The 13,474-nt window shown below is 52.8% G+C and overlaps 1 protein-coding gene across 1 annotated transcript in view; it reads left to right on the forward strand.

Moving 5' to 3' along the window:
* Window positions 1-12,983, forward strand: part of KCNK3 (potassium two pore domain channel subfamily K member 3) — an 87,492-nt gene extending 74,509 nt beyond the window's left edge. Inside the window, exon 2 of the mRNA XM_037893749.2 lies at window positions 4,625-12,983. Coding sequence (XP_037749677.1) covers window positions 4,625-5,511 — 887 coding nt within the window. The 3' untranslated portion in view covers window positions 5,512-12,983. The remainder of the gene's footprint in view (window positions 1-4,624) is intronic.
* Window positions 12,984-13,474: the final 491 nt, after the last annotated feature.

The raw sequence follows: 13,474 nt of genomic DNA on the forward strand, positions 1-13,474 counted from the left end.
GCAGCTCTGTCCTTTCCGTAGGGCCGCCCGGTGGATGGGTGCTCTGGGGCTGTGACTTCTGGTGACTCAGCCCCCCCCCAGTGGGGTCACCATCTCACGTCCACCGCTTCTGGCTCACCCTCTACTCTGGGTCCCTATACTGAACAGCTAACTCCACTCCTCCATCCTTTGCAGATGACACTAAGCTGGGGGGAGAGGTAGATATGCTGGAGGGTAGGGATAAGGTCCAGAGTGACCGAGACAAATTGGAGGATGGGACCAAAAGAAATCTGATGAGGGTCGACAAGGACAAGTGCAGAGTCCTGCGCTTAGGACAGAAGAATCCCATGCACCGCTACAGACTAGGGACCGAATGGCTCGGCAGCAGTTCTGCAGAAAAGGACCTAGGGGTGACAGTGGACGAGAAGCTGGATATGAGTCAGCAGTGTGCCCTTGTTGCCAAGAAGGCCATTGGCATTTTGGGCTGCATTAGTAGGGGCATTGCCAGCAGATCGAGGGACATGATTGTTCCCCTCTATTCGGCACTGGTGAGGCCACTTCTGGAGTATTGCGTCCAGTTTTGGGCCCTCCCTACAGAAAGGATGTGGACAAATTGGAGAGAGTCCAGCAGAGGGCAATGAAAATGATTAGGGGATTGGGGCACATGACTTACAAGGAGAGGCTGAGGGAACTGGGCTTATTTCATCTGCAGAAGAGAAGAGTGAGTGGGGATTTGATAGCAGCCTTCAACTACCTGAAGGGCGGTTCCAAAGAGGATGGAGCTCGGCTGTTCTCAGTGGTGGCAGATGACAGAACGAGGAGTAATGGTCTCAAGTTGCAGTGGGGAAGGTCTAGGTTGGATATTAGGAAACACTATTTCACTAGGAGGGTGGTGAAGCACTGGAATGGGTTAAATAGGGAGGTGGTGGTATCTCCATCCTTAGAGGTTTTTAAGGCCTGGCTTGTCAAAGCCCTGGCTGGGATGATTTAGTCGGGGATCGGTCCTGCTTTGAGCAGGAGGTGGGACTAGACGACCTCCGGAGGTCCCTTCCAACCCTGATCTTCTACGATTCTATGATTCCTCCACCTGTTCTGCAGTTCACCCAGGTCCCTTTCTACCGAGACTCTCGGCTTCCTCTTCCTTCTCCTCCTTTCTTGGGCAGGGTCTCCCCCAGGGCACTGTGCCTGGAGACCTTGTCCTCGCTCAGCTTGGAGTCCGCCCCAGCTTCCATTCTTGTGCTGAGCTTCTGCCCGGATAAGAGCCTCCCTCCTGGGCTTTATCACTGCGTAGCCTGGCTCCCCCTCGTTAGTGCAGCCACCTGCTTCTCTTAACGGCCAAGTGCCTGATTCCCCTCAGGGTGGCGGGCTCAGCTTGGCCTAGCCCCAGGCTGTCCAGCACATGGGGCAAGCCCCCTCGTGGCTCCAAGAGTTCCAACCTGCAGCTCAGACCCCTAAGTCGCCCCCTCCAACCTGCCCTTGCTAGCTGTGACGTAATGAGAAAGCTGAAAGACCGACAAGGTATGATATGGGCGCAGGAAACCCCCTGTTAAATTGCAGCTCCCTCTCTGTGTGCATGGTGTCCACACAGCATTATAAACGGGGAGGAGGTGTATCATGGGCTTCTGCAGAGACCATGGCCAGGATACTCAGTCAGGAAGGAGCAGACTGTTACCAGGTTTCTTTGATCCCTGCCAAATCTCTGAGTCAAGCACCTTTCCCACAAAGGCTCTGCCGAGCCCGCAGGCTCCACTGGATACAGATAATCGGGTGGCAGTCATAAGGAATAAGGCCTTTTACCAGAATTTGGCACGTGGTTTGTATCGTGGAGAAAACAGATTAATTGAAATCTGGATGGATTCAGGGGCTTTGCGTGAACATTATATCCCCGGGGGCACTGCACAGGTGCCCCCGACTGCTCCACATTCTCACCAAGGCAGTGCCTAGGAACCCCAGCCCAGGGCAGAGCTCCCATGCATTGGAGGCTGGGTGGGCAAGTAACAAAGACGCCCGTCCCCACTCCAGAGAGCTCACCCTCAGAGGAATTGATGGGCATTTCAAAGGAGCCAGGATGCAGGCAGGAGAAGGGGAGATGGAGAGAGAACATGCTGGGCTGATGGAGTTTTTCCCCACCCTTGTCTTACCCCTTGGCTAAATTCAAGGACTCATAGGCTTTAAGGTCAGAGGGGACCATCGGGATCATCAGAAGGGACCATTGGTTGTCTCTTTGCCTTCATCAGGTTAACCTTCTCTCTGGCTTTTCTGCCTGGCCACCCACCCTGTTGATGCCTTTCTCACCACTGCTACAACCCTGGACTCTCTTCGTCTCCAGCTCTTCGGCCTCACCCTGAAGACCGTCACCCCACCCCAACCCCCGCTCTACGTCACCCATCTCATTTCCTCCCGCTCCTGCCCTTGCTCGGTCTGCACCTCTCCATCCCTTCCTCTCACACACACTTTCACGCCTTCGCTCATGCCTGGGGGAAGTCTACCTTTCCTCTTTGCACTTGCCTTCAAACTCCACCTCCTCCACTAGCCCTCCTCCCACCTCCTCAGAAACAGGCAACTCAATGGCCCGCTCAGTTCTTGGCTTTGTTCTGCCATAACTTATGTGCGTTGTAAGAATCTCGGGGTGACAGTGGATCATAAACTGAACATGTGCCAACCATGTGATGCAGGTGTGAAAAAGGCTCCATCTTGGGTGTATTAACAGGCGTGTCGTATGTTAGATGAGGGTGGTAAGTGTCCTGCCCTACTCAGCACTGGGGAGGCCTCAGCTGGAGCACTGTGTCCAGTTCTGGGTGCCACACTTTAGGAAAGATGTGGGCAAATTGGAGAGAGTCCAGAGGAGAGCACAAAACTGATCCAAGGTTTAGCAAACCTGACTTATGAGGAAAGGTTAAAAACACTGGACCTGGTTAGTCTTGAGACAAGAGGATTGAGGGGGGACCTGATAACAGTCTTCACATCTGTTCTGGGCTGTTTTAGAGAGGATGGTGATCAATTGTTCGACATGTCCACTGAAGGTAGGACAAGAAGTACATTAGAACGGCCACATTGGGGCAGACCTATGGCCCCTCTAGCCCAGTATCCTGTCTTCTGAAAGTGGCCAATGCCAGGTGCTACAGGGGGAATGAACAGAACAGGGTAATAAGCGAGTGATCCATCCCCAGTCATCTGGATGGGCCCTTCTCCAGAATTTTGAGGGACGTTTAGATCCAGGGGTTCGGTTCAGCATTAGATAAGGGGTGAAATGTCAAGTTCAGACCCAAATTTGGATCCAATCTCCTGCTTGTCTTCACTAGATAATGAGGCCATGACCTTCAAAAGTCACATTACCTAAGAGGTTAAACATGACTTCGTTGTCAGTGTAGACGGGCACCGTGATGTTTAACACCGTGTCAGCTGCTCATGGGTAAAGCCTACTAGAACCATAGAGTTAACCTGACCACCACCCACTGACATGATGTTAAATGCCCCGGCACCCATCCACGCTGAGTGCCAGTCGTGTGGGTGAAATCCTGGCCCTACTGAAGTCAGTGGGAGTTCTGCCTTTGACTTCAGCCGGGCCAGTGCTTCACCCCAGGTTAGAATCATAGAACCATAGGGCTAGAAGGGACCACAAGGGCCATCTAGTCTAACCCCCTGCCGAGATGCAAGATTTGTTGTGTCTAAAGTTAGTTAACGTGATTCCTCAAGGCTGGGTTCTAAGACAACCTAGTATTCAAACAAAGGTAGGGGATGGTGAGCTTCGAGGGTTTGGTCCTGGCCCATCTCTCGGATCAGAGCAACTGATTACTAGCAAACCTTTTCCTCCAAGCCAGAGGCAGCTGTACAGTCCCTAAAGGCCCGTGAATCTCTTGGAACCCAGGTCTTCTGATCCTCTGCTGGCTTTTTGATCATGCCAGGGGCTTTATATGTTCTTTCTTTTTCTTTTCCTTTTTTGTTTGTTTGTTTGTTGAGGTCATGCTATCCTCTTAGTCTGTAAAACCATCTGTAATTATTTCTTGTAACTGCAGGATGAAGATAAAGCTGATCAGCTGCAGGTTTTTATTGCTGTTGGACTCAGTCCAGAAGCAATTTCTAATCATCCCTTGAAGAAGCTGCAAGTACCGCAGCAGCAGATGTCTTAGGCACTGTGCATTTGTCTTTTCTCCCACCCTTTGTCTTGTCTGTGTAGACTGTAATCTCTCTGCGACAGGGACTGCCTCTTTCTGTGTATCTGTGCAGTGCCCAGCACAATGGGGTCCTGATCTTGGTTGAGGTCTCAAGGAGCTACCATAATAAAGATAAATAATAGTAATATCCTGCAGAAAGGATTCATAGAGTCACAGAGTTTAAGACCAGAAGGGACCGTTAGATCCTCTAGTCTGAGCTGTATATCAAGACCAGAGAATTTCACCCAGTTATGTCTTCATTGAGCCCAGTAACTTGTGTTTGACTTACAGCATCTTCCAGAAAGGCAGCCATGAAGCCATCAAGATATGGAGAATCCACCACTTCCATTGGTAGTTTGTTCCATAGGGGTATCCATTGGTATGGCCAATCTGGGTACCCCTAAACAATAGCTAAGGAAGGGGAAGATGGGAAGAGAGTAGGGTTTGGCGTGTACTAACCAGGCAATGTGCTTTGTATTTATGGTCCGTAGGGTACGGCCATGCGGCCCCAAGCACAGACGGTGGAAAAGTCTTCTGCATGTTCTACGCCCTGCTGGGGATCCCGCTCACACTCGTCATGTTCCAGAGCCTGGGTGAGAGGATCAACACCTTCGTCAAATACCTTCTGCACCGCATCAAGAAGTGCCTTGGCATGAGACGGACGGAGGTGTCCATGGCCAACATGGTCACTATTGGGTTCTTCTCCTGCATCAGCACCCTGTGCATTGGGGCCGCGGCATTTTCCTACTACGAGCACTGGAGCTTCTTCCACGCCTACTACTATTGCTTCATCACCCTCACCACCATCGGCTTCGGGGACTACGTGGCGCTCCAGAAGGACGAGGCGCTGCAGACCAAACCCCAGTATGTGGCCTTCAGCTTCGTCTACATCCTGACGGGGCTGACCGTCATCGGGGCCTTCCTCAACCTGGTGGTGCTGCGCTTCATGACCATGAACGCCGAGGACGAGAAGCGGGATGCCGAGCACCGAGCGCTGCTCACCCACAACGGGCAGGCCAGCAGCGTGCACACCACGGACACCGCCTCGTCCACCGCCGCGGTGGGAGGGGGCGGCGGGGGCGGGGGCGGATTCCGCAACGTCTACGCGGAGGTGCTCCACTTCCAGTCCATGTGCTCGTGCCTGTGGTATAAGAGCCGGGAGAAGCTGCAGTACTCCATCCCGATGATCATCCCCAGGGACCTGTCCACCTCGGACACCTGCGTGGAGCAGAGCCACTCCCCGCCTGGCCGCTACCCCGACACCCCCTCCAACAGATGCTTCTGCAACGCCCAGCGCTCGGCCATCAGCTCCGTCTCCACGGGACTCCACAGCCTCTCGGCCTTGCAGGGACTCATGAAGCGCCGCAGCTCTGTGTAACTCCCCCGCCCCTCGCCCCCCCCCCCGCCCCCACCATGCACACACAACACTGAGGACCCTTCGTTTTTAATATAGAGAGGAAACTTATGGAGACCAGCAGAACCAGGTGAAGGAAAACCGTCAGATTTTATTGAGATTCAACAGACCGATTCCAAAAGGGACAGCCCGAGAGACGGGGAGTATGTTGGCTGCACAAATGTGCGTGCAGACGAGTGTGTCTGTGCGTGAGTATATGGACGTACAGCTACAGATGTAGACGCATGTGGAAGCTGGTAAGCTGTCTCTAATGCTCCTTTCATTGAGAAACTCTTTTGCATCATTTTGCAACAACTCCATGAAATGTGAAACTTGAAGCGAATACACGGATAGCTTTTGAAACAGCTGACGGGGGGGGTGCGCATCGGATCGGCTCTGGTACAGGCAGATCCCGTCTACGTTTGCATCTCTCTATTTATACCTCTCTGGACTGACAGGTGGACCTAGTGTCCTCTTAGCACATCTCCCTGCCCACGCCCTGCCCTAGATAAATACCTGGGCTATGCACCCCGCTGCACTTCTAACCTCACCCCACGCTGTCCCGGTGAGCCGGACGCACCGGTATGTCACACACTTTGGGGGTAGCTTTGCAGCTGCACTGGAGGTTAAGAGAGAGTAGACGTGCGTGTGTGTTCGTGCACACGCCCAACTTTGTACCTGTCATGCAGGTCGGTCAGTTACACACAAAAATATTCCCAGCCAAAGAAGCAAGTAGAGGTCTTGGACAGGGGCTTTCTTCCTGTTTCCATCTCCTCCTCCCCAGGATCTTCGCTGTGTTTCTCTGAAAGATGCACTGCCAGGTTCCAGCAGTCTGCCGCATACCGGCTCACAAAGTGGCCACGCAGTCACGTCTGCCTCTTAACATCACGCCATGGCCTCGGCGCTTGGCTGCATCGCTGTTACATGGCGTGACGTCAATGGCGTTGTGACATGACTCCCAACATAATCCTTCGGTAATCCCAGGGGCTGGTCCCAAATCCCATGGGACGCAGGACTGTGCTGCGACCTGCGGGGAGGTCTGGCACCATCAGGCTGCACCAGGGACGAGTCTCTGCTCTTAGGCCAGCTGGAAAGGATTGTATGTTTTCTACTGGGGGATCAAAGCCAGAGGTGATATAAACACTGGGATCATTGACACATTGATAAGGCAGAGTGGGTCGTAACTTACACGCCATAGGGGGAGACGTAGCTGATTCTATGTCTCCGACTAGAATGGTGCCACCCTTGCTCACACCCTTTCCACCCTATCCGCGGGTAAGTTACACCAAGTTACTCCCACTTCTTGATGGTTCCCACCTTTGACTTTCGGATCTAAGAGCATTAATAGCCACGGCCCATCTGCTCATTCCTCCTCCAATCGTAGTTCCTGTCCCCTCGACATCATTTGCTAACATCGGTTCAGAAAAAAAAAAAGGGGGGATTCCAGGGCAGCAAAGCCTCCTGGTTAAAAGTCGTGGCTGCATCACCGAGCAAATCAGGCTAAGAGGGTCTTAGGCAGAAGCTTTGTATATTCCTATGCACGTGATCCTGCCACCGTGCCTCAGACAACAAGCTGGGTGTCACGTAGCCGGCTCTCTGATTCCGGCAGGACTGGGATGGAAATCAGATCTGGGCCAGGAGGAGTCCTTTTTTAACTGGTTCTTATTCACCAAACCGCAGGTTTGTGGCTTCTTATATATCGCAGCTGAGAGGTGGTTGAAAGCTACAACAGTCCTTGAAGATGAGGAGATAGGCACCTCCTCTTGCATTTGGGCCAGCACCCCCCTAAACCAAACCAGTGTATCCATCCATGTCAGGAAAGCGTAGAGACCCGCCCTAGACAGTGCAAGACCAGCCTGGGAAATAAAAGCGACCGACCCTTTCTGTTTATTATTTAATACAACCCTGTTGTGTTCTGAAGAAGGGTGTGTCTGCTCCATCTCTGATAGTGTCTAGGTCTCTTCCGTGGTGAGCAATAATGAAATGGGAGCGGGTGTTATGGACAAGTTTCTGTATCTAGCCATTTATGCACGGGTGGCTAACGAAACCATCTGTCTTCCCGAGTCTTAGCCACAAAGGGATGGGAATTGCACGTCGCTGGGCTGGGGAGACTTTCCTCCTAAGACGCTTGACGTTGAGTCCGGAGAAGCGGCTGCTGTGGCCTCCCCTTACATTTGGGTCTGCTCCGAAAAGGGACGGTCCAAAAGCGCTCACTTCAGTGCTGCTCTTCCTCATGGGATCTGGGTTCTTTCCGTCTCCCACATCAACGACCGCAATAGTTCAAGCGTTCGGTTGATGGTGAAAGAACAAATTCCAACCCCCCTCCTCGACAGCTGTGTTCGCTCTGCTGGGCTCATGGGAATAAAGCATATATCTCCCGCCATCTACCGCAGATAGGACTCTGGGCTACCCCGGTGAAGCAAATCTGATGGGTAAGAAGGGGCTGTTTTTACATAGCTATGCTCCTTTTCGTGACCACAACTGCACTTTCATACGAACTCTGAGCAAGGGATCTGCAGGTAAGATCGGCTGCTACTTTGTGGCTGGCGGGGAAGAGTCGGGACTCGAGTGGGTGGGGCTACCGCACTGCACTGCCATCACACAGAGGGTTGCCACGTCCCCTTTTCTCCTCCCACACCCCCATCTGGGGAGTACCTCCCCGGTGCCTTTTTCAGCACATCGCCCTCGATATGCAACTTGTGCGGGGAAGCGGCTGCCGCGGGGGTGAGGCTGGGGCAGGCAGGGCTCTGGTCGTTGTTTGTGGGCGCCCCATGGCGTTGGGTGCCTTTCTTTCCCTTTCACAAGAAGAAGAGTTGATCAGAAATTCTGTACCTAGGTCATTTCTTCAGTTCAGTTGCCGATCTCCTGCTCAGCTTTTGTCCCCGTTGCTCTGTCCGTCAGTGGCAACGCGAGACGTCTGGGTAGGGAGGACCGCAATGGACAAACGCAGCACAGGGCAGGTGAGGCGGGAACCATCCCAAACACGACCCCACGAGCTGATCCCCCCCAACAGGTGGAAGGCTCCATCCAAGTGCCAAGGAGTGCGATGGGGGGGATGGGCGGGGCGGAGAGGGAGGACTGCTTCGGTTACCGCCTGTCTCCTGTGGCTAAGGGGTTAATGAAAGGCACCCTGGCTTTGGGGAGAAGCAGCCTGCCCTCCCCTCAGGCAGGTTCGCCGGCCCTTGCCTCTCCTTTCTGCACTCTGATCTCGATCCCATCGTCAGCATAACCCAGGGGAGATCTTAGCCTCAGGGGTAGCCGCTGCTGGGCTGGAGAGGGCTCCGTGCAGGCGGGGGAGGGAATCATAATGTCAGTCGTTCCCAGGGACAGAGTCTGGCATGGGATCAAAGGCCCCTGGCGGGACAGGAAGCTGTGAGGATGCCAGGAGCAGCCCGCAGCCTCGCCCAGGATTTACCACCCCCCTGCACATCTCAAAGCAAGGTGGGGGCTGCGGTGACACCCCGCCCCTCCCAGTGAGCCCAGGGCTTAAAGAGGCAGCAGTAAAGACGGATGGGCCCCAAATTTGACCTGCCTTTCCCCCTTCCCCTGATTTGTTTCTCTCTTTGCACGTTTCTTCCTGCTGAGGATCTCAAAGAGCTTCACAGATGTTAATGGGCTGAGCCTGCCAGCCCCACTCCGGGGCGGGGACGGGTCATTTGCCCCGTTCGACCCAAGGGAAACGCGAGGGGGCAGAGCAAGGTTATGTGGCTTCCCCAAGGCTGAAGGGGAGGTCAAGTAATAATGTGGAAACATACACCAGCAGGTCTGAACAGCTGGTTCCCTGCCTGACCGGGGCCCAGCACCCGTCCATGGGCCCTCGGCACACGGAGCACCCATTAACATCTCTATGTCAGCACTGAGGCTGGCTCAGGGACGGAGGGAAGGTGGCTCACGCTCTCCCAGTCCTGGGGCAGTCGTGGCCCCCAGTGCAAGCTGGGACAGCCCTGAGGGTGTGCTACCCTGTGCCCCTCCCTCAGTGGCTCCTATCGGTCACAAAATACCCACGACATAAGAATCCCCAGGCCAAACCTCCACTTGCATTTGTCCGCTCCCCACCCCTGACATGCTCCTATCCTGGGGCTCCCATGGAGGTGGTGTAGAGATGGTGGAACCGGCTCTGCATCGGGCACGTGGAGACCACTTGCATGGGGGAATTCCCTGGGAGGCAATTCACCCCTGGCCTCCAGCCCCTTTGTGCCAAGCCAGCTGTTGGGCAGGTGTGACTGCAGCCTCCAGGGTGCTGAGAACATGCAGGTCCCATGGCTCCTTTTGCCAGATCCGGGGAATTCCTTCTTCCAGTTCCGTTGCTCAGCTTTTCCCGAACGAAAACTGTGAAATAGATGCGTCAAATGAGAGAAAGCCTTGGCTCCAGACAGGCCATTTTTGATACGTCGCACAAATGAGAAACTTTATTTTCCTCAATAAAAAAATAATAAGGTCCCGCAATACAAACAATCCCCCCCGCCCCGCCCGAGTTAGGGGAGAGAGATTGCCCACGAGATTCATTTCAAAACGCAGCCAAATAATATGTCCCCAAAAGTTCCAGGGTGAAATCCTGGCCCTCCCTGACCTCAGTGGGCTTTTTGCCGTTGATTTCAACGGTGCCAGCATTTTACCCCGCATTGGGCCAGTCTTCATGTCTTCTTCTTTCGACACTGATGCTTCCACTGAGGTTTCATCCCAGAGTGTGTCTGTTTGTCCCATGTACTGCAGCACAGAAGGCCAAAAACAAAACCAATTCCCCACGTCATAATCAAGGGGAGCAAGGCAACGAGAAGTCTGTCTCCGTTCTCTGCCAGGCACTGCCCAAATGCACTGCTGCATCACAGAGACCTCTCTGTCCAGGACGTGCATTAAAGAGCCAGCAAGCCACGCTTCAGTGCACTTGCTAAACTAAAATTGACAACAAGCAGTCAAGTCCTAGCAACCCTACATCGGCAAACAAGAGTGCACAGCCCAGCACTGCTGTGCAACTCCAGTCTAAACAAGTGTGTATGGCCCAGTGCTCAGGAGCAACCCTGCAATAACAATCCATAAGGAGAGGGAAACAATCCTGAAAGGAAACAAGCTTCGGTTTCGTGTTCCCTGTGCCAATGCATTATCCATGCATCTTGCTGCAGAGAAAAGGAGGGGGGAGATACCAAGTCCACAGCTGGACCAGAAGTGCCCAGAGTTGAGGGTGGATTTAGACCTGAGGGGCTGGTTCAGCCCATTCTAAACTTAGAGTTCAAGCACAAAGTTCAGACCCAGATCTCAGGGCTATTAGGATCCCAGGTTTTGGTCCAGCAATGGGGGTGGCCTTTCGGGATATGTCTATACTGCAATGTAAGCCCATACTTGAGCCCTGGCTCCAGGCTAACCCCCTTTGGGTCTATACTGCAGCTGTGCTAACCCAGGGCTCGGACCCAGGGCATGGCAGCTCCCAGCAAATGCAGACAAGTTCAGCTCGTAGGTAAGAATGTATGGGCTGGCCCTAGGGTAGACAGAGATCGTCTATCAGAGGGGTCGCCGTGTTAGTCTGGATCTGTAAAAGCGGCAAAGAGTCCTGTGGCACCTTATAGACTAACAGACGTATTGGAGCCTGCGCTTTCGTGGGTGAATCCCCACTTCGTCAGGTGCATGTAGTGGACATTTCCAGAGGCAGGTATAAATATGCAGGCAAGAATCAGGCTCGGGATAACGAGGTTAGTTCAATCAGGGAGGTTGAGGCCCTCTTCTAGCAGTGGAGATGTGAACACCAAGGGAGGAGAAACTGCTTGTGTAGTTGGGAGCCAGTCACAGTCTTTGTTTAATCCTGAGCTGATGGGGTCAAATTTGCAAATGAACTGAAGCTCAGCAGTTTCTCTTTGAAGTCTGGTCCTGAAGTCTTTTTGCTGCAGGATGGCTACCTTTAAATCTGCTATTGTGTGTCCAGCGAGGTTGAAGTGTTCTCCTACAGGTTTTTGTATACTGCCGTTCCTCATATCTGCTTTGTGTCCATTTATCCCTAACATCTGCTTTGGGTCCATTTATCCTTTTACGTAGGGCAATTTATCAAGTGATCCATCCCCTGTCATCCGCTCCCAGATTCTGGCAGTCAGAGCTTTAGGGAAACCCAGAGCATAGGGTTGTGTCCCTGACAATCTTAGCTACAGATTTTCTTATAGACAATAGCTATAGACAATCTTAGCTGTAGCCACTGATGCACTGATCCTCCATGAACTTATCTTGTGTCACTGGAATCTGGTATGCAGCTTGCCCTTAAAAGCAAGATGCAGTCAAACAGGCTGATGTACTGCATAAACCCTGACTATAAGGGTGCGGTCGGAGGGGGGACAGCAGGCAGAGGTGGAAACCCTCATCGGTAAAGGTGCATATTTATGGAAAAGGTAAAGGAGGGGGAGGGAGATCAGTGGCACTTGGCTTCCTGGGGGAAATTGGTTTTTGCCTAAAAAATGGAAGCTACTGCTTTACACACACACACACACACAAAGCTCAAACTATGGAGGGGAAAAGGGAAACATTTTGGACACAACTTTTTAACAACAACAAAAAAGAAAAGAAATCTAGACTGGTTTTCACCAAACCACCTGAAAAACTGTCACTGGGGGAGCCCAGGCTCTGCCCGGATAAGAAGCTCTATGGGCAATGAGACAAGGCAGAAGTAGTTTGTGCCCAGGGCTCCAACCCCCAGCGCGGTGCAAGGCAGCTGCAGAGCATTTGGGCGTTCTACGTGGGTGCATGTAGAGAGCCGTCTGGTTTCATTTTCATGCCAAGTGTTTTGCAAAGCAAAAGCAAAATCTCTCGTCCCTCTCACCTTCCCTGACCCCTTCTTCCCAATCGGTAGAGTCCCGAGTTCCATCTCCCCACAGACACCAAAGCCATGAGCGGAGATCATATTCGGGACCTTCTGCACCCAAAGCACAGCGCTCTGTCTCCTTGGGCAAAGGCGCCCCTCCGCTAGCTGCGAGTGCATAGCAGGTTCTTATAACTGTTGGCACCTCCGGGGCGGGACACGGTAACACGCACTGAGCAGCGGATTCCCCACACTGGTGATTTTATAACTTGATGTAGTTGGGTTAGCGGTGACAAACAATGTAACACAACTGTTCCCAGAGCAGCATTTTCAAAGCACGAGCCAAACCCATGTCTCACCTTTTAATGAATGAAAAATGTGTTTCTAATACTTGATGACATGTACATACTGTTAGATATGAGAAGATATTTATTATAGATGAAGGTATATTCATCATATCTCTATAAATATATAAATATCGATCGTAAAGGAGCATTTGGGGGGAATTTGGAACAGGGTTTTGATGACTCTGGGACGTTTTCTCTTAGCATCTTTCTCATCTTTAGACATGGAGAGAGTTAAACACCGTCAGACAAAGGTTATCTGTTTCTCATGCCAAAGCATATTTGTACTGCTGTTTTACTTTCATTATAGAGAGAAATAAAGTCTGATTCAAAGCTCAGCGTTGCTTCTGCCTTTTCTTCTCAAGGGACAATCTGGATTATATTCAGATTACTTATGAGTCTTTGCACTACTGTTGCAGCCCTAATTGAGATCACAGCCTCATTGTGCTAGGTCAGGGGTGCAAACTTTTTGGCCCAAGGGCCACATCTGGGTATGGAAATTGTATGGCGGGCCATGAATGCTCACAGGATGGGGAGGTGGGGAGGGCTCTGGCTGGGGGTGCGGTCTCAGGGGTGGGGCCGGAAATGAGGAGTTCACTGTGTGGGAGGGGGCTCCAGGTTGGGGCAGGGGTTTGGGGTGCGGGGGGGAGGAGAGGGGAGGGCTCCAGCTGGGGGCGTGGGCTCTGGGGTGGGCCTGGGGATGAGGGGTTGGGGGCGCAGGAGGTTGCGCTGGGCTGGGACAGAGGGGTTCGGAGGGCAGGAGGGGGATCAGGGCTTGGGCAGGGGGTTGGAGTGCAGGAGGGGTGCAGGCTCCAGGCGGTGCTTACCT

The sequence above is a fragment of the Chelonia mydas genome, chromosome 3 (genome assembly GCF_015237465.2).
Source record: "Chelonia mydas isolate rCheMyd1 chromosome 3, rCheMyd1.pri.v2, whole genome shotgun sequence".
In the NCBI taxonomy this organism is placed as follows: domain Eukaryota; kingdom Metazoa; phylum Chordata; order Testudines; family Cheloniidae; genus Chelonia; species Chelonia mydas.